The sequence below is a fragment of the Equus caballus genome, chromosome 30 (assembly GCF_041296265.1).
Source record: "Equus caballus isolate H_3958 breed thoroughbred chromosome 30, TB-T2T, whole genome shotgun sequence".
Taxonomy (NCBI): Eukaryota; Metazoa; Chordata; class Mammalia; order Perissodactyla; family Equidae; genus Equus; species Equus caballus.
In genome coordinates this window covers 9,720,314-9,746,218 of record NC_091713.1, presented here as the reverse complement: position 1 = coordinate 9,746,218, position 25,905 = coordinate 9,720,314, and the positions used below count along the sequence as shown (strand labels likewise).

The following is a 25,905-nucleotide window of genomic DNA, read 5'->3' as shown; positions in this document are numbered from 1 at the left end:
TCACACCAAAGCACATTATAATCAAACTGTCAAAAGCTAAAGACAAAGAAAAAAATCTTGAAAGTAGCAAGAGAGAAGCAACTCTTCACATATGAAGGATCTCCAGTAAGATTATGAGCAGCTTTCCCCTCAGAAACTTTGGCATCCAACTCACTAGAGGAGATATATTCAAAGTGATGAAGGAAAAAATGGTCAACCAAGAATGCCATATTCGGCAAAACTGTACTTTCAAAAGTGAGGGAGAAATTAAGATATTCCCAGATAAAAGTTGAGGGAGTTCATTACCACGAGCACTGCCCTACAAGAAATGCTGAAGGGTGAAATGCTTGAGGTGGAAATGAAAAGACACTAGATAATAACTTGAAACTGTATGAAGAAATAAAGATTTCCAGTAAAGGGAAATACATGGGCAATATTAAAAGCTAGCATTATTGTGACTTTGGTTTGTAAATCCACTTTTTCTTCCTACATGACTTAAGAGGCTGACATAAAAATTTATCAGTCCGTGGTTTTGGACACACAATGCATAAAGATGTAATTTTATGACATCTTAACTTAAAAAGGGTGGGGATGGGGCAGTAGAGAAGCAGTTTTTATATGTTACAAAAGTTAAGGTGGTATATATCCAAATTAGAGTGTTATAACTTTAGGATGTTAAATGTAATCTCTATGGCAGCCACAAAGAAAATAGCTATAAAATATATACAAGGAAGTTAAAATATTTCATCACAAAAAATCAACTAAACACAAAAGAAGACAGTAATGCAGACAATGAGGGACATAAAAACTATAAAGCAGACAGAAAATAAATAGCAAGGTGATGGAAGTCCCTCCTCGTTAGTGTTTACTTTAAATCTAAATGGATTAAACTTTGCAGTCAAAAGGTCGAGAGTGGAAGAATGGATTAAAAAAATGATCCAACTATATGCTGTCTGTAAGAAACTTTAGATCCAAAGACACAAATATGTTGAAAGTGAAAGGATGGATAAATATATCCCACACAAATAATAACCAAGACACAGTAGGGGTGAATGTACCATTATCAGACAAAATTTGTTTAAAAAAGGTTCCCAGAGGTGAAAAAGCACATTATATATTAATAAAAGGTTCAATATAGCAAGAAGAAATAACAACTACAAACATTTATATAGCTAATAAATCTAAATATAGGACCATCAAAATATGTGAAGCAAAATTAGACAGAATTAAAGGGAGAAATAGTTCTACAATAACAGTTGGAGACTTCAATATCCTACTCTCAGTACAGGAGAGAACAACCAGACAGAAGGTAAGTAAGCAAACAGAGGACAACACAATAAACCAACTGGAGCTGACACACAGTACACTCTACCCAACAAGACAGATGACATTCTTCTCAAATGCACATGGAACATTCTCTATGATACACCATGTGCTGGCCACAAATTAAGTCACAATAGATTTAAAAGATGGACATCCTATCAAGTGTCTTCTCCAACCACAATGGGATGAAGTTAGAGAGCAGAAGCAGAAGAAAACGGGAAAATTCACAAATTTGTGGAAACTAAGCAACACACTTTTAAACCACCAATGGGTCACAGAAGAAATCACAAGGGAAATTAAATTATAAAATACTGACAGATAAATGATAACAAAAATACAACATACCAAAATTTATGGGATGCAGTGAAAGCAGTGCTAAGGGGGAAATTACAGCCCTAAACATTTCCGTTAAAAAAGAAGAAAGATCTCAAATCCAAAGTCTAACTTAATAACTTAAGGAACTAGAAAAAGAACAAACTAAACCTAAAGCTAGCAGAAGGAAGGAAACAAAATGTTAGAGCAGAGATAAATAAAATAGAGAATAGAAAAACAGAGAAAAATCAATGAAACCAAAAGTTGGTTCTTCGAAAAATAAATTGACAAACTTTTAGTTAGACTGACTTAGAATAAATGTATAAAGGATGAGGGAATAGAAAATAATTACAACACCACAGTAATAACTTATGTGGACAAGATCCACCGGCGGATGTCAAAATTAGCAGGAAGAAGAAGAGGGATATTTGCATCGTCTCAGAGTATTTCATCTAAAATATTTATTAATTATAAAGAGAAAAATAGTAAGTGTACAGTGGAGAAACCTGGGAAACAACACTTCACTCAAGTAATCAAGATTAACGACAAGAGCAATAAGACATACGGACATCATTTACTCTTTGATATGATGCTCTTACAAGGGCACATTAGGATTCAAACTCTCGGTGTTGTCAGACTCTGAAACGTCATACTGCTAATCATTTTGCTGTGAATAAGGCTGTTTTCTTTCAAGAAACTGATAAATGGACTTGTCGGGGAAAGCAGCAAGGAACTACATCCATCAGGATATTCTATCCATTGTAAAATATACCCAGTTCTGCACAGTCATTGAGAAAAGCATAACTAATTAGTGAGATAAGACAGGATCCAAGTGAGGCTAAGGGATAAACGGAAAAAGAGAATGAAAATATTTCCTGATGCTTGACACATAGTAGGTAATAATAATAGTAATAATAATAGTAGCAAATATTTATAAGAATATATATTTATTTTCATTTAACACTATTTTAATTCAATTTTATTTAATAATAATGCAATTAAATTTATTTTACAATGATAGCAAATGCTACTACATTTATCTATTCATTCATTTAACCCTGAGAACAAGCTTATGAGATGGGGACTATGATTATCCCCATTTTGCAGATGACAAAACAAAGGCATAAAAAGCTGAGTAATTAAGTTAGGGATATTTTAGTAAGTGGCAGAGTCTACTACACTATACTACCTCCCAGAAAATATCAGTTTAATTAATAATAAGTGGCAAGTACTATGCAAAATACTTTAAATATCCTAATCCTCATAATATTCTTGTGCAGGAATTTTTTTTTTTTTTTAGGAAGATTAGCCCTGAGCTAACATCTGCTGCCAATCCTCCTCTTTTTGCTGAGGAAGACTGGCCCTGAGCTAACATCCATGCCCATCTTCCTTTACTTTAGATGTGGGATGCCTACCACAGCATAGTGTGCCAAGCAGTGCCATGTCCGTACCCGGCATCCGATCCGGTGAACCCTGGGCCGCCAAGCGGAACGTGAGAACTCAACTGCTGCGCCACTGGGCCGGCCCCCAGGAATTCTTTTTACAAATTAAATTTTCCATCTGCAAACACGAAGGCTCTGCTGGGCTGTTCAACAGGTGCAGGCTATTCAGCACGCCTGGCCTCTACCTGGTACCTGGCAATAGTTTCCCTCCCCCTGAGTCATTGGGATAAGCAAATGTGCCCCCCACAAACACTTTCAAATGTGCCTAAGGGAGCAGTACTCCCCAAAAAACTGGCTGTTAAAGGTCATTAGGTGGAAGATGCAAAGCTGGGATATGAGCCCAGGCCTAACATGCCTCCAAGGGCAATGTTCTCTCGAACACCAGACACTGACTTGAGAAGAAGTTGAGAGTGAAACAAATGTGCAAAGATGGGGGTAGCACAGCTTCACAACGTGTGTGGAGCAATATACTCCACATGAGGAAACAATACACGCAAATAACTGAAGGTTAAAGTAGTCTACAAAGTGTAACAACAGTACTATATGCCATTTGTTGAATTAAGCAAGACAGAAAACATGGGCAACTTTGTAAAGTATATCAAATTTGTCTATTGAGGGAACTAGGATTCAATTCAGAACAGTGAGGGCCAGCCTGGTGGTGTAGTGGTTAGGGTCACATGCTCGGCTTCAGTGGTCTGGGGTTCACAGGTTTGGATTCTGGGTACAGACCTATATACCACTCATCAAGCCATGCTGTGGCGGCGTTCCACATATAAACTAGAGGAAGAGTGGCATGGATGCTAGCTCAGGGCCAATCTTCCTCAAGCAAAAAGAGAAAGATTAGCAACAGATGTTGGCTCAGGGCCAACCTCCCCCTCGCCCCAGACCCCACAAAAAAGAACACCCTTCATCACCATGTTAATTATCTGTATACGTCTAAGCTGAATAAAGTTATCGGGGAGGGGATTAAGGCCTCCTGAAAGAATTTCAAAGTATCATTTCTTTTAGTTTCATTATTCCAGTATTTTCCAATCTATTAAAATGCTCTTCCATGTAACGTCATACAAGCTGGATAATTTATGGTTACAAATCATCTACACTATTTGAATCACTCTCACTTATTAATAAGAAATTCAGAATGTTGGGGGAAAATATGAAAAAGCAACACTAGAGTAATCAGTGATATAGGTCACAAATAAATAGTGAAAACATTCTCCCAAACACACATAGAATACTTCTATCTCCTCAAAAGAGCTTCAGTATATAAAATTCAGATAATATTACAAACTTTTGAAAGATTTAACATTATAAATAAATATTAATATACAGATTACTGTAGCAGTAGGCTACAATCAACATTTTGGTTATTTAATCAAATTTCTGCACTTTAGTCATGTGCATGCATGAGCACACACACATGCATACAATGCAAACAAAAGTTTAGTAATCAACTCTAGTAACTAATTACCTTTGCAATAATAACTTCTTTCTTCAGAATCTTCATAGCATAATATTTCCCACTTGCCTTCTCTCGAACCAAAATAACTTTCCCAAAAGTGCCTTTACCTAGTAGTTTCAAATAGTCAAAGTCATTCATTGTCTGAAAAATACAAATTAAAAAATACAATATGAAACATTTGATGTAATTTATTTGTAAACATATATGTATACATTTGCAAGATTCACTCAAAAGTAAATTTTCCCAATTTCTAAGCACCCTTAAATGAATTACCATTGGACCGGCATTACTGTCTCATCAGCAATCATGGACGCCGGAAATAATTTAAGCAATTCTCAGATACTGGAGAACTGTGAACCTAGAATTCCTCAACTAGTCAAACTATCAGTCAAGTAGAAGGGCAAAGGGAAAATAAAATTATTTTCACTCACTTTCAAAGACGCAAGTTTTTAAGGATTTAGTAGTGCCACCATACCCAACCAATGTGAAAATCAAAAAGGTCCCCCTTAAACATTTCCAAATACACCAAAGGGAGCAGTACTTTTGAAGAAACTATTTGAGAACGTACTCCAGCAAAATAAGGATAGAATCCTAGAAGGTAAAAGACGTGTATACGAAATGATGAAAATAATCCTAGAGGCCAGTGAAAAGAACTCTAAGAAAGAAAATAGTACGACTTCTGAGAAAGCAATCAGCGCAATTCAAAACAGGATGTCAGGGAGCTCTAAGAGTGCCTTTAACCAATCTGCCTGTTCTCAGTGTCATTTCTTATCCCCATTTCTGTGTCAGGTGAGTCCCAGGATTTTGCCAAGCAGACCTGCTGCTTGCTCTCTACAGCCCCCTCTGTGAATGCGTTCCTGCTCTGCTTTATTTGTGAACATTCTTCCACAAGCTTCCAAAATTTTGATATTGCTCATCTACTAATACTCTTCCTCTAGCCAGCTTTTCCTTTTTGTGAACTTGTCCCTCTTAAACATTTCTCTACTGTCATTTTAATGGGCTTTAAATGGAAGGGGAGACAACTGGGTATGCTCACTTTAGCATCTTACATTTAAAGTCAGTTTAAGGGGGGTTATGAACAACAAGCTAAGTCTCTGGGTCTGTAGACATTCAAAAGTTATTAAACATGTTCGTGCACTTTTATAACTATTTTTTTCTGTTTATCACTCATCTGAAGTAAATGTCTCAAATCAATGACCTTAGCTTCCACCTTAAGAAACCAGAAAAAGAGGACATTAAATCCAAAGAATTAGGATAAAGGAAACAATAAAGATCAGAGCAGAAATCAATTAAATTTTTAAAAGAAAGAAAAACAGTAGAGAAAAGTTGAGAAGATCAATAAAACTGATAAGCTTCTAGCCAGACTGGTTAGGAAAATAAAGACAGAAGATGCACATTACCAATATCAGGAATGAGAGAGGTGACATCACTACAGATTGTACAGCTATTAAAAAGACCACAAGGAATACTATATACCACTTTATTTCAATAATCGACAATGTACATGAGATGAACAAAACTCTTTGAAAGTCTCAAACTGTCAAGCCTCATTCAGAAAGAAACATTTAACCTGAATAGTCCTATATCTGTTGAGAAAATTCAATTCATGGTCAAAAACCTTTCAATAAAGAAAACTCCAGGACCAGATGGTTTCACTGGTGAAGACTACAAACATTTAAGGAAGAAATGATACCGATTCTATAAAAACTCCTACAGAAAACTGAAAAGGAGAGAATACTTCCCAATTCATTCTATGAGGCCATCATTACTCTGATACCAAAACCAGACAAAAATATCACAAGAAAACTACAGACCAATATCTGTCATGTAGATATACATAAAATTCTAAAGATTTCATGAATGAATGCTTACGTTCCTTATCAACATTATTTGCTACCTATGATTTTGATAATTTTTCCAAATGTCAAGTTATATATTAATGTCTTAACCCTTCAATAATGTCTCTAGTTCTAATAAAAAGCAGCAAAAGATATCAGAGGAAATAACAAAGTACACATTGATTCAACTAAAAATCAAACATGTAGCACTACATGTACAGAATATAGTTAAAGTGAGAGTCATTTGAACAAATAAGAGGTAATATTAAGTAATTCCATTTTGATTAGTAGATTTTTAAGAATCAAAGAACACTCTCTAACAACAAAGCTCTTTGTGTGAGGTAGTCCCCAAAGATGGCCGCCACCAATCCCCTGTGCGCACATGCCACTTCCCAGGACGAGAGGGAGTCACCTTTCCTTCTCCCTGGACTGGCCTTGCATCCGGCCTCGAACACAGACTACGATCAAAGGGACTGTGCCACTTCCAGACCTCGCCTTTAAGCCTGTCAGCTTACACTTTCTCCCTCTCGGAAAAGTCATTCTGAAATCCAGCTCTCATGCTGTAAGGAGTCCAGGCTATACGCTCAGAGGCCCTGGACGATGAGACAGCACTGCAGACAGGGACCACAGGGAGGAGGTGAGTCTGGGCTATCCGCTCAGAGGCCCTGGACAATGAGACAGCACTGCAGACAGGGACCACAGGGAGGAGGGGAGCCCGGGCTATCCGCTAGACAGAGGCCCTGGACGATGAGACAGCACTGCAGACAGGGACCACAGGGAGGAGGGGAGCCCGGGCTATCCGCTCAGAGGCCCTGGACAATGAGACAGCACTGCAGACAGGGACCACAGGGAGGAGGTGAGTCTGGGCTATCCGCTCAGAGGCCCTGGACGATGAGACAGCACTGCAGACAGGGACCACAGGGAGGAGGGGAGCCCGGGCTATCCACTAGACAGAGGCCCTGGACGATGAGACAGCACTGCAGACAGGGACCACAGGGAGGAGGGGAGTCCAGGCTATCTGCTCAGAGGCCCTGGAAGATGAGACAGCACTGCAGACAGGAACCACTGGGAGGAGGGGAGTCCAGGATATCCACTCGGAGGCCCTGGACGATGAGACAGCACTGCAGACAGGGACCACAGGGAGGAGGGGAGCCCGGGCTATCCGCTAGACAGAGGCCCTGGACGATGAGACAGCACTGCAGACAGGGACCACAGGGAGGAGAAGCAAGAATTGGCCCTGGGAGATGCAGCTGCCTGAGATCCATCTGAGCTGAGCAGAACTGCCCAGGCAACCCCCAAAATCATGAGAAATAACATACTAGTACTGCTTTAAGACATTAAACTGCAGTAGTTTAGGGGCTGGCCCGGTGGCCAAGCGGTTAAGTTCGCACGCTTCACCTCGGCGGCCCAGGGTTCGGATCCTGGGTGTGGACATGGCACCACTTGTCAGGCCACGTTGAAGCAGCGTCCCACATAGCACAACTAGATGGACCTACAACTAAAATATACAGCTACGTAACAGGGGGCTTTGGGGAGAAAAATTTAAAAAATAAATAAATAAATAAAAAATAACCCGGAGTATTTTATTGCATGGCAATAAAGAACTAAGAGACATTCTCCTCATAACTAGGTCATAATGTCCTTTTATTCCTCAAAACTTCATTTTCACAGGACCTTTCTCATTTTATATCTAAAAGCACTGTAAAATGATACCCGCTGTGTCCTAACACTAAATATCATATAAACTGAACCTGAATTCTTGAGGATAAAAATTAGAAAAGAATTTATAAATTGCTTTATGACATTTTCATAGGAAAAGCAATATATAATTATAAAATATTACATAATAATTATAAAATATAAAAAATAAAAATAATATAAAATATTATATATTTTAAGGAGTGCAATACTTAGGAACAAGGAGGTTTAAAAAAATATGATAGCCTTAACTTTCATCAGATAGAAGCCAAATAAGACGATGAATACCTCAAAATTTAACATTTCTCTGACTCTACTAACTTTTCTGTTTGGAGACTCAGTTTCAGTGGGAGAATTCTACAAGAATCCGCTTAAAAAATATACGTATGTTTAATTACCTTTGTATGGATGAAGTCCAACAATAGCTAATATTCACTGAGCACTTAGTATATAAGCACTTTACACATATTCCCTCATTTGAATCCTCACAACGACATAAATTAATCTCCCTTTTATAGAGGAAGACACTTTCCCCACAATTACACACATGGTGGAGCCAGAACTCGAATCCAGGCAGCAGACTCCAAGGACCTCACTTTCTATCACTATTCTGTAATAATGAAATTCTTCCGAGAGTGCTCTAATATAAAATGGGATTAACTAATAGCCAAACACTGTGTAAGTGCAACAGTTTGACAACATATTTTAAGAAATAGAGTACAATCATAATTTTGTTTCCAATATAACTTGGTTATGAATATAACAATTATAGAGATTATTAGAGGCTTAAGATACATGAATCAACAAAAAGAAGTAAGTTGCAGGCTGAAGTTGTTCAGTGTATAATTAAAAGTCCTCACAGGCTTGAACAAGATATTTAACTTCTCTGAATGTCAGATAACTCAACTGTAAAATGGGGTGATAAGAGTACCTACCTCAGACGATTCTTGTGAGGATTAAATGATAGTATATATAAAAGCACTGCTCAGAGCCTAGCACAAAACCAGCAGATAATAAATGTTCACAAGTGACAATTAGTGAAGATGGTAAATTCTAAGATATTCCACACTGGTAATTATGAAAAGAGGAAATGTATTACGTTTTTATAATCATTTATAAACAGCCTTAACAGAAAACATAAAATCCTCCATACTTTTCCATTTTTACATCTTTCAAAATGTTTGTCTCTCTTCACTGAAAGTTCTTCTGGTAAATTTACATATTCATTTCCAAAATTCTTCCATCCATCTGTAACAATATTTCTAGTTAGGGTGGTATAAACACCTCACTCTCAACCTCTAACTGCCTCAATAGCATCTTATTATTATTCTTTGTTATTAAGCAGAATTTTAGGAATTCCACAGAATTAAACAGGGTATAGCTGGTATAGCGTCTTACTAAATGGTATGGTAGATTTATAATTCAAAGGATGAGATTAACTAGGATCTGATTTTAAATTTATAAGCATAGTCAAATTTCAAGTTAATTGTGTACATTGCACATACACATGCAAAAGAAGTTTTCTTATCTCCGAGTAGGTGGGTAAAGCTAGATTGTTATTCTCTTTGCACTGACTGAGGAACAAGGGGGAGTGACTCAGAAAAAATAGGGATTCAGTTCAACTAATAAATAGAGGATATGTCTTCAAGGAAGACACAAAGGGTTCTCAGACATTGGCCAAGGTCAAGCATAGAGTATAATTCTAATTAGAACAGAAATTTCAGATGAGAAAATGATAATTAACCAATTCTAAGTTGTGACTGTGTAACTTCACCAAGTTCACACAGTGAACAGGTGGAAGAAGGAGGATTTGAACTCAGGCAGTCTACATCCAAAGAGTTCTTAATTACTGCGCTAATACCAAATTACATGGATAATCACCTTAAAAATTAGTGTTTCCCTACCTGTGGATTAATTTACAATCTATTATAACAAATACATTCTCACATGAAAGATGGCATGCTCCTCTATTTTGAACACCTATATCCTTTAATCTTTTAATACCATTTTTTACATAAGGAAATTGCTTTTCAATTTTCTCTAGCAATGAAAAAGATAACTTACACTTCCCACAAACATATAAATTGGCACTTATTATTCTGGAGCACTGAGGGAAGGGAAAATCTATTTCCCTCATTGGCTCAGGAGCAGCCATTAAAATAAAAAGCTATGATTTCCAAGACTGTTCACTTTCCTGCTGACATTAGTGAGGTGAGGCACCAAGCAGGAAGTACACCAGAGCCATTTCTGCTTCTGCTTTCAGGAGCACACAGAATGCCAAATGGAAAAGAACCAAATCATTAGGGAAAGCATTTTATTTCCAAACTTCTAAAATGGTATCAACAAGAATAGGGAAAAACGCAAATTATAAAGTAGTTTGGTGGCACATCAGCCATAACTTCCTAACGAGCCCTATCAGCATTCAGCACTAACCGCTGACCACTGAGATGATGCTCTAACTACTTGGTTTTAAACAACAACAGGTATTTCAGATTCACTGGAATAAAAACCACCACACCCATATTGTTCATATCATAAGATAATCAGCTAACAATCTGTGCAAATGGCAGTTTTATTATATTTCTTCCATAAACATAAGTGTGCTGAGTAGAGGAATAAGTTACTATTTCCCACCTTCCTTTTATGATGGGTTGTGGAAGCATCCATCTCTTCCTCCCCTATATTATCTATCTGTGAAGTTGGACTACAATTCATTCTCTCCTCTTCTTGCCTCTGAAGTCTGTCTGCTACAGCCTGGATAGCTTCTGTCCATTCTTCCCTATAAAACAAGTAAAATTTCCCATTAACAGAGGTTGGTAAACGACTCAAATATTTCCCTTTTATAAACTATGAAATCAACACAAATAAACTCTATTCCAGGATAATACGCACACATACACATAAATATATCTCCCATTCTTACTCCAAGATGAAATTAATCCTATAAGCGTTCTATATTACAGACCTAACGTCTGTAACACCATTTATTTGGATATATGTTAAAGAAAAAAAAGAAGACGAGAATTACAAGAAAATTCAGTTAAAATCCTTTAAATGTATAGTTAAATTTTAATTGTCTGTACATATCTTACCTATGAAGTAAATTGATCCCCATAAGTTTACTGCACTTTTTTAAATCTTTTGTTTAGCCATTGTAAGCCCATCATTGACATACTCAAGAACTTTACTGTGGTGCAACAGAAATTCTAAGAAAAGGTTTTCAAAGCCAAAACCTTTCACTGTTTCCAGATCCTAGATAAGTTCTTTTTGAAAAAAAAAAAAAAAACAAAAACGATAGGCATGAAGTTTGTAGCTTAAACAATAAGTCTTAGGAGCATGAGTATCAAGCTCTTATTTTTTGACAGCTGTGCTATCCGATCAAGAATCATTTATTTCCATATAAACTTTAAAGTCAGCTTGCTGATTTCTTAAGACAAAGCCTGAATTTGGAGTGGAATTACATGAACTCGATAGATCAATTTGGGGGAACTGTCGTCTTCATAAATTAAGTATTCCAATCCACAAGCACGGTCTGGCTCTCCATTTACCTACGTCTTTAATTTCCCAATGCAATGTTCTGTAACTTTCTCTGGAACAGTCCTGTGCATCTTTAATTGAATATATTCCTAAGCATTATTTTATGCTATTGTGGAGGCTTTAAATTTTAAATTTCTAATTTTTCTCGCTAGTATTTAGAAATATAGTTGCTTTGTGTGTGGTGACCTTGTATCCTGCTGCCTTACTAAATTCACTTATTAGTTCTGGAAGCTTTTATTTTTCTGGGTTTCCTACGTATGCAACCATGCTGTCTACGATACGAGCAGTTTACTTCTTCCTCTCCAATCTGTCTGCGGTTTACTCCTGTTCCTTGCCTTACGATGCCCTAGATCAGACCAATCACCTAAACACAAGTGATGAGAGCAGACGTTCTTTGTTCCAGATCTTATTAGGTATTGAGCCTTTCAGATTTGAGTATATGTAAGCGGTAGCTTTTCATAGATACCCTTAATCAAGCTGAGTAAGTTCCTTTCTATTTCTAGTCAGTTGAGTTTTTTTGTTATGAAAGGGTGTTGAATTTGTCAAACGCTTTTTCTGCATCTGTTGAAATGATCATGTAGTTTTTCTCCTTTCTCCTATTAATAGAGTGAATTTAGTTGAACGATTTTCAGATGTTAAAGCAACTGAACTTTTGGGATAGACTCCATTTGGTCATGATGCATTATCCCTTTTACGTGTTTTTGAATTTCATTTGTCAAAATTTTGTTAAGAAATTTTGCATCTATATTCACAAGCATATTGGCCTATAGCTGTCTCATTTCATGACAGTTTTGCCCAATTTCTGGAATAAGGGTGACAGTGGCCTTACAAAATGAGTTGGGAAGTGTTCTCTCCTCCATTATTTTCTGAAATAAATCATGTAGGATTAGTAATATCTGTTTTTTAAATGTTTGACAGAATTCACCACTGAAGCCATCTGGACCTGGAGTTTTCTTTAAAGAAAGGTCTTTAAATTACTAACTCAGTTCTGTTCATTGATACCGGGCTCTTCAGGTGTTCTAGGGTCAGTATTGGTAATCTGTGTCTTTCCTCTTTCGTTTTTCTCTAACAATCTTCCAAGATGTTTTCTAATTCTATTAACTTCTTTTTTCTCAAAGAACTAGCTTTGGTTTATTGATTTTTCTCTACTATTTTTCTGTTTTCTATTTCAATGATTTCTAATCTCTATTCTTTCCTTCTTTCTGTTTACTTTAATTTCCTCTACTTTTCTAGTTTCTTAAGTAGGAAGCCTAGGTTATGACTTAAGACCTTTCTTCTTTTCAAATATAGGCATTTAAGGCAACAAATTTCCCTCTAAGCTCTCATTTAGCTATATCCCACAAATTTTGATATGCTTTTTTTCATTATCATTCATTTAAAATCATCTTCTAATGGCCCTTGTGAATTTTGGTTTTGACCATATGATTATTAAGAGACATGTTGTTTAATTTCCAAATAGTTCTGAGTTTTTCTAGTTCACTTATTGTTATTGATTTCTAATCAATCCTACTGAGGCCAGAGACCATATTTTGTATAGTTTCAATCTTCCCAAATATATTAAGAATTGTTTTATGATCCAGAATATGACCTATCCTGGTGATGTACCACGTACATTTGAAAACAATGTATATTCTACTACTTTTGGGTGTATTATTCCATAAATATCAATTATATCAAGATGATTAATAGTGTTATTCTATGTCTTTGCTAATTTTTTGACTAGTTGCTCTATTGATTGCTGAAACAAATTTTAAAATCTCCACATATAGTTGAGGGATTGTTTCTCTTTCTCTTTTCAACACTGTTATTGCATGCATACATATTCATGATTGTAATATCATCTGGTTCAATTGACCATTTTATCATTATAAAGTATCCCCATACTCTCTAGGAATATATTTAATTTTGAAATCTGATATAATATAGCAAAATCTCCTTCTTATGCTTATTATTTGCATGACATATCTTTTCCAACCCATTTACTTCCAGCCCAGCTGTGTCTTTTTATTTACAGTGCATCTCTCATAGACAGCATGAGTGGGCTCGTATTTTCATCAATTCTGAAATGCTCTACTTCTTAATTACAGTGTTTAATCCATTAATATTTAATGCAATTTTTATATGATTGCACATGAGTCTACTATTTTACTTTTTTTCTATTTGTCTCCTCTTTTATTTTCCCTCTTTTCCTGCCTGTTTTTGTTTTACTATTTTATTTAAATTTTTCAGAATTCCATCTTAATTTTCCTGTTGTCTTTTCAGCCATGTTTTTTTTTTGCTGTATTTTTCCATACATCTGTAACTTTACATAGTCCACTTATATAATGCATTCTGGATCAATTAATTTTTTGTGATTCTGTTTCCACTCATATTAACCTGGTAGTCATCATACTCTTGCTTTCCTTTTAGCAGTTATCCTTGAAATTATAACATCATCGTCAACTTAGCAAAGTCTAAGATACTTTTAACTCTCCCCAGAAAATGCAGTGACATCATAAGACATTAGCTCCGTGCTTTCCTCAAACTCAATTTCTACGGCATTACTTCAGGGTTTTTTATTCTTCATATAATTAAACCACAAGATATATAATTATTATTATGAAAAAGATCAATATTCATTTGGCTTTATAGACTGATTTACCATTTTAATTCTTCCTGCATCTCTCCTCCCATCTGGGATTATTTTTATTCTGTCTAAAGAATAATCTATTAGTATTTCCTTTACTGCAGGTCTGCTGGCAACAAACTGTATCAATTTCTGACTGAAACTGATTTCATTTTGCTTTTAGTCTTGGAAGAAATTTTTGCTCATGAGCCCTATTTTCTTTCAGCACTTTGGAGATATCATTCCGTTATCTCCAATTATCGTTCTATTCCATATATTCCGTGTCAATTATTCCTGTTGATATAGCACCTTTTGTTCTAACTGCTGCTCCTTTGAAGGCAAAGTATCTTTTTTCTCTATCTTCTGTAAGGATTTTTCCATTGTCCTTTGTTTTCAAAAGTCTAATCGGACAAGGTGGGTTTTCTTTGTATTTTTCTGCATGAGATTTACAGAACTTCTTATATATGTGATTTGATATTTTTAGCCATTTTGGAAAATTTTTGGCCATTATCTCTTCAAAAACTTTCCGTCCCATTCTTTCACTCTTCTTTCTTGAGACTCCAATTAGGTGTATGTAAGGCCTTCTCTCTGCATTCCCTACGTCTTACATTCTGTTATTTATTTATTTGTTTGTTTTTTAAGATTTTATTTCTTTTCTTTTTCTCCCAAAGCCCCCCTGTACATAGTTGTGTATCTTTCAGTTGTGGGTCCTTCTAGTTGTGGCATGTGGGATGCCACCTCAGTGTGGCCTGATGAGCAGTACCATGTCTGCGCCCAGGATTTGAACCGGCGAAACCCTGGGCCGCTGAAGCAGAGAGCACAAACTTAACCAGTTGACCACGGGGCCAGCCTCTTAATTTTTTTCAAGATTTAATTTTTTTCCTATGTTCTTACTTATTTATTTTTATTTTCTACCCTTTTCTCTCTTCATGTTTCATTCTGGATATTGTGTTATAACCTATCTTTGAGTTGAGTAATTTTCCCTAATACTGGCCTAATTTACTGTTAAAACCATTCACTAGCACTCAAATTTTAAATATTTTATTTTTCAAATTTACAATTCCAAATTTATTCATTTTTATAATTTCTAGCACTCTGATCAAGTTCCCAGCCTGAACTTTTATGTCCTTGAACATACTAACACACAGCCCTTTTCATCTCTGTCTGACAACTCCATCATCTGGGACCTCCATGAAGCCAGCTCTGTTGTCTTTATGGCTCTGTGGTTCTGGCCACACTGGATTGAATCTTTGTGTACTTGTTGATTTTTAATGAGTACTAAACAATGTGCATGAAAAAGTAAGAGAGAGTTTGAGGGCTAGGAGGATAAAATCTTCTTTTACAGTTTATATTTGCTTTTGACAGGCTCCTAGGAGACTAGCAAAAGGGGATCATGTTAACCAAACTTAAGGCCTGAAATAATCTAAAGCTAGACTTCAAATCTTAAAAGGTAAATCTGTATATAGTTCACCTTTCTTCTAGAGTATAATCCTTTAGAGGGCCAACCTCACGTGTAGTGATCTATTGTCCTGCTCTTTGGCAGGTCCTGGATTCCAGAATACGACCACCAGAGCTGACAGATACTCCAATCTCCCCATCGCAGACAGGTCTTCCAGAATTAGCAGGCACTCCTAGGGTGGTCTTTTTTGTTTTTAAACATTTTTTCCAGCTTTTCTAGTAGTGCTTAGACTACTGACCTAAATTACCTAATTCACCATAATCAACCAACATAGGCATATATTATATATACCTAAGAATATTATTAATTACTATATTAACATTACTATATAATAAAATACAATAATATAACATATCATATATATATGATAATACTCCTTTGTAGATATATATGTATACATTGGACCAAATTATCTTACTAAGTGAAAGAAGGCATCCAATTGTTTAATTCCTATGTAATGTTAGAAAATGTAGCCAGTTTCGAAAACAAAATGGAGACCCCTATGAAGCAAGTAAATTCATTTTTTAAAGTCTACAAACTACTTGCACAAAACTAAACAATTTCCACAAGCTGACCATTTATTTAAAAACAGATATTTGATTAAAATGTCTAAATATGTGTGCTACTAAAACTCAAATAAGCCATGATGCAGTAAGAACTTACAAAGATAGGGGAAACCTTGGTATTGGGAATAAGTACAACAAAGTGTTACAGGTAAAATGATACCAAGTATGCAGTGGGTACAGTGGTGTTCAAAGAAAAACAATGGTAAGTTTGGGATGGGGACCAAAAGAGAGAGATGATTTGTCAATAGAGAGGTACAAGATGAGTTGGGACAGGAAGAAAGTATGAGGAAGAGACAAGCAAGGGAAGATATTCTGGCATAGGAGAGCAAAAGAGACCAGAGAGAGCCAAAGGATACAAGAGCCCACTATACAATTAATATTGGGAAACTACAAGTAGTTCAATATAGCTGTAACAAAAGGAGAGTGTATGCGTGCACATGCGTGGACAGTAAAGGGCACCAGGTCAGAGAACAAAGATGATGGTATGGTTTGGCATGCACTCACTCAGCATAGTCCCTCCTCCCAGCTCAGCATAGAGTGAGTGGGAGAAATCCGCTAACTGTTGGCTTTTCTCTGGGGAGGGAAAAAGCTGGAATGTGTGTCCAATGTTCTGGCATTTTAAGGGTCTGCCCAAGGACTTGTTTGTTTCTTGCCCATCTTGAAGACTCTAAATGTCCGAGGGCTACTGAGAACAAAAAAGAGTTGGGCAGCTTGCTGCTGCTCTACAGGACGCACATACAGCAGACAGAAGATGATAAAGCTCAGCAGCCTCTCCCTCAGCGGGGAAGAGAAGAGCGGAGTGTGCATCCAACATTCTGGTTCTTCAGGGAATGGCCCCTGGAACTGGTTTCTGTCTTGCCTGACTCAGAGCCCTATGGGACCTTGCATAATCTAGAAGCCTAGGTGGTGCTGAGAACAAAAGAGACCAAGGAGGCTTGTGGTGGCTCCTGAAAACCTGCAATATTGGAAACAGGCTCCAGAGGGAGCAGGAGATTACAAACTCCTGAGAAAGAAACCGAAAAGTCTCTCTAATTGGAGATTTACACATACAAATCCAGAGAAGTTACATCCACAGAAAAAGTTTGAAAGACCCCCAAAATCTCTAGCTGGGCTGACTGGTGAAGGTTATTCCCTATATGAAGGCAGTCTTGTAAGACAGGAGGGATGGCTGTTTCTCATATGTGCAGATCCCAACACAAACTTACAAGGCAAACAAAGAAACAGGGAAATATGGTTCAATCAGAAGAATAAAATCTCCAGAAACTGATCTTAAAGAAAAAGAGACCTATCAATTATCTGACAAAGAATTCAAAATACCTATCAGAGAGATGCGCAATAACCTCAGTACAATGATACAGGAACAAAATAAGAATATTAACAAAGAGAGAGAATATATTTTTACAAACTGGAGCTTAAAAATACAATAACTGAATTGAAAAATTAACTTGAAGGGCTCAACAGCAGTCTTGATGAAGCAGAAGAACTGGCAAATTCAAAAACATGTCTTCTGAAATTATCCAGGTAATTATCCAGGAGCAAAAAGAAAAGAGAATGAAAAAGAGTGAAGAAAGCCTAAGGGACATATGGTATCCACCAAATGGCCCACTAAACACATTATGGGAGTCCCAGAAGGAGAAGAGAGGGAGAAATAGGAAGAAAACTTATTTGAAAAAATAGTGGCTAAAAACTTTCCAAATCTGGAAAAGGAAATGGATATCCAGATTCAACTAGGACAAACCAAAAGAAATCTACACTGAGACACATTATAATCAAATTTGCAAAAGTCAAACAGAAACAGAGAATGTTGAAAGCAGCCAGAGAAAGGTAACTCATCATCTGCAAGGAAGCCCACAGAAGACTATGAACTGCATTTCTCAGCAAAAACCTTGCAGGCCAAAAGGCAGTGGGATGATATGTTCAAAGTGCTGAAAGACAAAAACTGCCAACCAAGAATATGATACCTGGACAAACGATCCTTCAAAAATACTTTCCCAGGTAATCGAAAGCTGAAAGAGTTCATCACCACTAGACCTTCCTTACAAGAAATGCTCGAGAGTCTTTGAAGTTGAAACAAAAGGACACTAGATGGAAACACAAAAGGATATTAACGTACAAAGTTTCTGGTAAAGGTAAATTTATAGACAAATACCGAATACTGTAATAGTGTAACAGTGGTCTGTAAACCACTTTTAGCTCTGGTACAGAGGTCAAAAAAAGTAAAAAAAATTATAAGTATGAAAATATGTTAATGGATACACAATATAAAAAGATGCTGTTTGTGACATCAAGAACATAAAGTATGGGAGTTGAAATAAAAGAAAAGAGCTTTGTACACAATTTGAAGTTAAGCTGTCATCAGCTTAAAATAGACTGTTATAATTTTAAGATATTTTATATAAGCCCCAAGGTAACTACTAAGAAAATACCTATAAAAGATACACAAAAGAAAATGAGAAAGGAATAAAAGCACATTACTACAAAAAATTCAATGAAACACAAAAAAGTGGGACAGAAAAGCAACAAGACAGACAGAAAACAATGAGAAAATAGCAATAGTAAGTCCTTCCCTATCAGTAATTACCTTAAATGTAAATGAATTAAACTCAATAAAAAGACACAAAGTGGCTGAATAGATTTAAAAAAAGAAGATCCAATGCATGCTGTCTAGTGAATCTCATTCAGATTTAAGGACACACACAGGTTCAAGTGCAAGGAGGAAAAAGATACTCCATGCAAATGATAAACAAAATAGAACACGCGCAGGCGTGCTTCTGGCAGACAAGCAGACTTTAGGTCACAAACTGGAACAAGAGACGAAGGAGAACACTATACAATGATAAAGGGTGAATTCACCAGGAACATCTAACAATTATACATATATATGCCACAACATGAGAGCACTCAAATATATGAAACAAACATTGACAGAACCGAAGACAGAAATGATAGCAACACAATAATAGGAGATTTCAAACCCCACTTTTAATAATGGAGAGAGCATCAGAACATTGAGATCAATAAGCAAACAGAGGACTGGAACAATGCTATTTAGATCAAATGGACCTAACAGACAGACAGAACCACCCCACCCAACAACAGCAGCATGGACATTCTTCTCAAGTGCACACAGAACATACTCCAAAACCAATGTTTGGTCATAAAACAAGTCTCAACCAATTTAAGAAGACTGAAATGGTACCAAGTATCTTTTCTAGCTTCAACGAAGCTAGAAACCAATAGCAGAAGGAAAACCGAAAAGTTTGTAAATATGCGGCTCTTAAACAACACACTCTTCAACAACTAACAAGTCCAAGAAGAAATCACAAAAGCACAACATACTAAAACTTACAGGGTACAGCAAAAACAGTACTAAAAGGGAAGTTTATTATGGTAAATGCCTAAATTAAAAAAGAGGAAAGATCTCAAATAAATAACCTAACTTTATACCTCAAGGAACTAGAAAAAGAATAATTAAGACTACAGTTAGCACAAGGAAGAAAATAATACAGATTAGAGCAGAAATACACAAAACAGAGAATAGAAAAAAAATCAATGAAACTAACAGTTGGTTTTTCCAAAGCATCAAAAAATTGACAAACCTTTAGCTAGATTAATTTTGAGAAAAAAAGAGAGAAGACTCAAAATGAGAAGTGAAAGAGGAGACATTACAACTAATGTCACAGAAATAAAAAGGGTTATAAGAGATTACTACGAACAATTCTACGCCAACAAATTGGATAACCTGAAAAAAAATGGATAAATTCCTACAAACATACAACCTACCAAGACTGAATCAAGAAAAAATAAAAAGCTTGAACAAACCAATAATAAATAAGATTAAACCAGTAATCAAAAACCTCCCAACAAAGAAAACCCCAGTACCAGACGACTTCACTGGCGAATTGTATCAAACTTTTCCTTCTTAAATTCTTCCAAAATGAGAAGAGAGAAAATTTCCAAATTCATTTTATAACATCAGCATTACCCTGATATCAAAGCCAGAAAAAGACACCACAAGAAAAGAAAACTACAGGTTAATATCCCTGATGAACTTACATCATGATAAAACACTCATGCTTTCATGATAAAACACTCAAAAAACTAGGAATAGAAGGAAATTAACTCAACATAATAAAGCCCATACATAAAAAGCCCACAGCTAACATCATACTCAATGGTGGAAAACTGAAAGCTTTTCCTCCAAATCAGAAGAAGGCAAAGACGACCACTCTCACCACTTCCCTTCAATATAGTACTGAAGTCCCAGCCAGAGGGATTAGACAAGAAAAAGAAAGAAAAGGCATCCAAATCAGAAAGGAAGAAGTAAAATTACCTCTGTTTACAGATGATATGATCTTGTGGGGAGAAAACTCCAAAGTTTCCACACACAAAAAAAACCTGTTAGAACTAGTAAATGATAGGGCCAGCCCCATGGCCGAGTGGTTAAGTTTGCACGCTCTGCTTCGGTGGCCCAGGGTTTCGCCAGTTCGGATCCTGGGCATGGACATGGCACCACTCATCAAGTCATGCAGAGGTGGCATCCCACATGCCACAACTGCAAGGACCCACAATTAAAAAAATATACAACTACGTACGGAGGGGTTTTGGGAAGACAAAAGAAAAAATAAAATCTTAAAAAAAAAAAAGAACTAATAAATGAATTCAGCAAAGTTGCAGAATACAAAATTAACATACAAATCAGGTGTATTTCTATACACTAACAACAAGCATCTGAAAAGGAAATCAAGAAAACAATCTCATTTACAACAGCATCAAAAAGAATGAAATACTTAGGAATAAACTCAACCTGGGCATGAGTTGAAGCAAAAGATCTGTACCTGAAAACCACAACACACTAACGAAAGAAATTAAAGAAATAAGTAAATGGAAAGACATCTTATGCTCATGGATTAGAAGACTTAATATATCGTCAAAATTTCTGTACTACCCAAAGTGAGCTACAGATTCAATGCTATCCCTATCAAAAGCCAAATGGCATTTTTTGCAGAAATAGAAAAATAATCCTAAAATTGATATGGAACCACAAGCGATCCCAAATAGCCAAAACAATCTTGAGAAAGAAGAATAAAACTGAAAGCATCACACTTCCTGACTTCGAAACACAGTACAAAGCACGTATAAAGTAGAGGAAGATGGGCACGGATGTTAGCTCAGGGCCAGTCTTCTTCAGCAAAGAGGAGGATTGGCAGCAGATGTTAGCTAAGGGCTAATCTTCCTCAAAAAACAAAAATGCTACAGTAATGAAAATAGTATGGCGTTGGCATAAAGACAGATATATAGACCAATGGAAAATAGAGAGCCCAGAAATAAACTCACGCATATACAATCAAATGACCTTCATCAAGGGTGCCAAGACTACACAATGGAGAAATGACTGTTTCTTCAACAAGTGGTGCTGAGAAAACTGGATATCCACATGCAAAAGAATGAAATTGGACCCTTATTTTACACCATACACAAAGACTTACATAAGACCTGAAACCATAAAACTCCTGGAATAAAACAGGGATAACACTTCTTAACACTGGTTTTGGGAATGGTTTCTTGGCAACAAAAGTAAAAATAGACAAGTGGGACTACATCAAACTAAAAAGCTTTTGCACAGCAAAGGAAACAATAAAGAGAGTGAAAAGGCAACCTATGGAATGGAAGAAACCATATATCTGATAAGGGGTTAATACCCAAAATATCTAAGGAACTCCAACAATTCAATAGCAAAAAAACAAATACCCTGATTAAAGAATGGCCAAAAGACTTGAACAGCCATTTCTCCAAAGAAGATATTCAATGATCAACAGGTACATGAAAAGATGCTCAGCAGCACTGATCATAAGGGGAAGGCAAATGAAAACCACGTGAGTTGTCACCTCACACTTGTTAGGATGACCATTATTAAAAAAAAAAAGAAAAGAACACACCAAGTGTTGGCGAGAATGTGGACAAACCAGAACCCTTGTACACTGCTGTAAAACGGGAATGTAAAATGGTGGCAGCTGCTGTGGAAAACACTATGGAGGTTCCCCCAAAAATTAAAAACAGAACTACCATATGGTCCAGCAGTCTCACTTTGGGTATTTATCCAAAAGAACAGAAATCAGGATCCTGAAGAGAGATGTGCGCTTTCATATTAACTGCAGCATTGTTCCCAATAGCCAAGATGTGGAAACAACCTAAATGTCTACTGATGGATGAATGAATAAGGAAAATACGGTATAAACACACAATGGAATATTATCCAGCCTTAAAGAAGGAAATCTCGTCTTATGCTACAACGTGGATGAAGCTTGAGGACGTTATGCTAATGAAATAAGCCAGTCACAAAAGGACAAATATTATATGCTTCCACTTCTATAAGGTATCTAAAGTAGTGAAACTCACAGAAGCAGACAGAATGGTGGTTGGCAGGGGCTGGGAGAGAGGAAAACAGGGAGTTGCTATTCATTGGGTACAGAGTTTCAGTCATACAAGATGAAAAAGTTCTAGACATCTGCTATACAGTAATGCACATATAGTTAATACGGTCCTACACACTTAAAAATTTATGAGGGTAGATTTCATGTTTTTTTTAAAATCACAATTTAAAAAAAAGAATGTACTTAGAAAAGCTAAGAACATTGGGGAAAAAATAGTAACAATTGAAGTCTTGCTTTATTAGAAGTTAAAAGTTTTAGAAAGCTTCCTTCATAAAAACCACGTGGTCCTACTACTAGAATTACAGAAAAATCAAAGGGAGAAAAAGAAAAAACCTAAAAATACAAACATTTATGCATATGTGTCATCCATAACCAGTGAGAAAAGAGTGGATTATTTGATAAATGGAGCTGAAAGAATGGTCTCATTTTTTTGGAAAAAATGGTTAGATTCCAAACTTACATCATGTAATGAAATAAATACAATTTTTTTAGCTGGATAAGAGACATACATTTAGTTTACAACAAGTAAGGACTTTAGACTGGCGGGCAGAATATAGAAAACATAGAGTTTTCCTAACTCTTACTACATCTTTCTAAGTCTTCTTTAACACTAAAGTCATATAAAATCTTCAAAGACCATATTCTAGATGAATACAGAAAAGCACACTCCAATAGCAAATATAAATACACTGTTTTTCATTTTTACTAAAACTGCTTTGTTCTAGTCACAAACGCAGAAGAGAATGGCTGTTCAAAAAAGCAGTGTGATATTACCGCAGGAACAGCAAACTATTTTAAAGTCTTAAGATATGGCTTAAGTCCAGCTTTGCAAACATAAATGAGAAAATGAATCATGCTTCAATGGGATGTTATAAATCCACTAAGAATAACATTTTCAAATAACATATATTGACATGGGAAATACTCCATTCAGTCAGCCAGTCAACAGATACTATGTTGAACCCTGGACTATGTGTCAAAGATAAAATAATGAGCAAGGAAGATATGATCCTTGCCAATCAAGAATCTTCTAGTCAGGGAGAAAGGCAAACAAAGATTACAGTGGTGATATACTTGAAATAAAAGGTACAAGGAGATTTGTAAGTATATAGCAGGGGCACCAATCTACAAGAGTCAGAGAAGGCTTTGTAGGAAATGTGACATTTTAAGCTCAGACCCGAAAGATACATAGGAAGCTCAACCACAGATATGGGCTGAGGTATAAGCACACTGAGCACTCAGCATATAGAAATGCCCAGGGAAGACAGTGGGGTGGAGGGGTGGAGGGAAGACATCCCAAACTGTACGTATACTAAAGGCCTAAAGACATCTGCACAGATTAATACTGAAAGTGTATAAAAAAAATGGTCAGTCCTTAGCCCTGGTTATAGAATAGGACTGTGAGTAATTTCTACTTCTTTTCCATTTTTCTTTCTTTTCTACGTTTCCTAAAGTAATCACACATTACCATTTACATTTTTTGGCCAAAAAAGCATTATTAAAATAATACTTCACTATTTACCAGCCTTTAGGGAGAGACTGTTTTTGTTAATCTTAGACAAGTCTCTTAAGACCTAATTATTCATTTGGAAAATAAGGCTAATAACATTTAATTTCACAAATTTGCTGATTTGGATCAAACATCATAACATAACGTGCAGGAAAATGATTTTGTAGCTGCGGTTGTTGTACCTAGCTCAGTATCAGAGCCACCAGATAAAGGTATTAAGACAGAATCAAGGGGTGGGAGGTGTGGCAGGACTGGATGGTGGAACAGGAGGATGAAAGTGCAGCGCTGATGAAGCTGGCGAGCGAGTTACTGACATGTTGCCACTCCCCTCCAGCAATGACGACAGCCAGTGCCAATCAATCCTGATGTTTTCCTCACTGAGCTTAGACTCAATCTCAGAACCCTTCTCCACATAAGACTCCAGGCAGCCACCGCATATGGCATCCTACTCGAAACCTTCTGCCATCACCAGCCTCAGAATTCCAAACATGAACACAATCAATTCTACCATTTTTTAAAAAATTGGGTTATAAAACTCTCTTCTTTCATTTATATTTTAACTCATATGTTCTGTTTTCTGTTAAAAAGTATATCTTATAGCACTTCTAGACGTTTTGATTTAGTATTCTGGAACCCGACAGAGAATACAGCCACGTGCTGCATAACAACATTCCGCTTGACGAGAGATCACACATACAGTGGTGGTCCCACTAATTAGTACCATCTGGCCTAGGTGTGTACTAGGCTATACCATCTAGGTTTGTGTAAGTGTGCTCTATGGTGTTCACAAAATGACAAAATCACCTAATGACACATTTCTCAGAACATATCCTCGTCGTTAAGCAACATATGACTGTAATTAAGGGACTACAGTATTTTACAAATAGATTTACATATAGTTACAAATGGGGAAGTCAGATACACACTACAACTTTAGATGAATTGTTGCTTTTTCACACAACGGAAGAAATGAATTTCTTACCTTTCTTCTGGAGTGTCTACGTGAAAGGTTCTCTCTATGACAGTGGTCCACTGGAGACATCTGATAATAAATGTGTTTGGCTTTGGTCGTTCTGTTTTCATTAACTGGCATTCTAGAAATAAAATAAAAGGTCTCTTTGAATATATTCATATTTAAATCAAGAAGTAAATAGCTGAGAACTATAGGGTTCTATTCTAACCAAACACTGCAACCTCACAGCTTTCTATGGATCTCCACTCAAGGCTGTTCACAGCCTGACCTCAGTATTCCTTTCCAATTCTATTCATCAGCCAAACTGGACTACTGAACTTTCCCCAAATACGTCTTGCTGTTTCCTATATCTATACCTTTGCTCCAGCTTTCTGACTACCTGGAATGCTTTCCATTTATTTCACCCCTACCCACATGCAATCACCAACAGTCATAAGAAAAGCTATCCTTTAGGGTCCAGATCAAATCCTACTCTTTCCACAAAACCTTTTATAACACCTGGTCCTAGATTGACCCTCCCCCCACCCACATTCTCATACTTATTACTGTATCCCTCATTTTCCACTTAGCATAGACTACCTTATGTTATTATTTATGTTAAGAAGGTAACCTTATCCCTGCCTAGCCTATCAGCCTTTTGACAGTATACACTGCCTAAAACTCTCAGTAATCACAGCCCCTTGAGCCAGTCAGCCAGAAAGTGATAAAATGTGCCAGGGAATAACTAGGAAGACTTCAAAGAAAAGGAGCATAGTGTAGTGGCTAAAAGT

The 25,905-nt window shown here is 36.5% G+C and overlaps 1 protein-coding gene across 4 annotated transcripts in view; it reads right to left on the bottom strand.

Annotated features, from left to right (window-relative positions):
- Positions 1–25,905, bottom strand: part of AKT3 (AKT serine/threonine kinase 3) — a 327,384-nt gene that overhangs the window by 136,547 nt on the left and 164,932 nt on the right. For all 4 annotated transcript variants that reach the window (XM_023632779.2, XM_023632783.2, XM_070255721.1 and 1 more), the window contains 3 exons: positions 25,145–25,256; positions 10,686–10,830; positions 4,525–4,656 (listed from right to left, as the gene is read on the bottom strand). In XM_023632779.2, the coding sequence (XP_023488547.1) occupies positions 4,525–4,656; positions 10,686–10,830; positions 25,145–25,256 (389 nt within the window). The remainder of the gene's footprint in view (positions 1–4,524; positions 4,657–10,685; positions 10,831–25,144; positions 25,257–25,905) is intronic.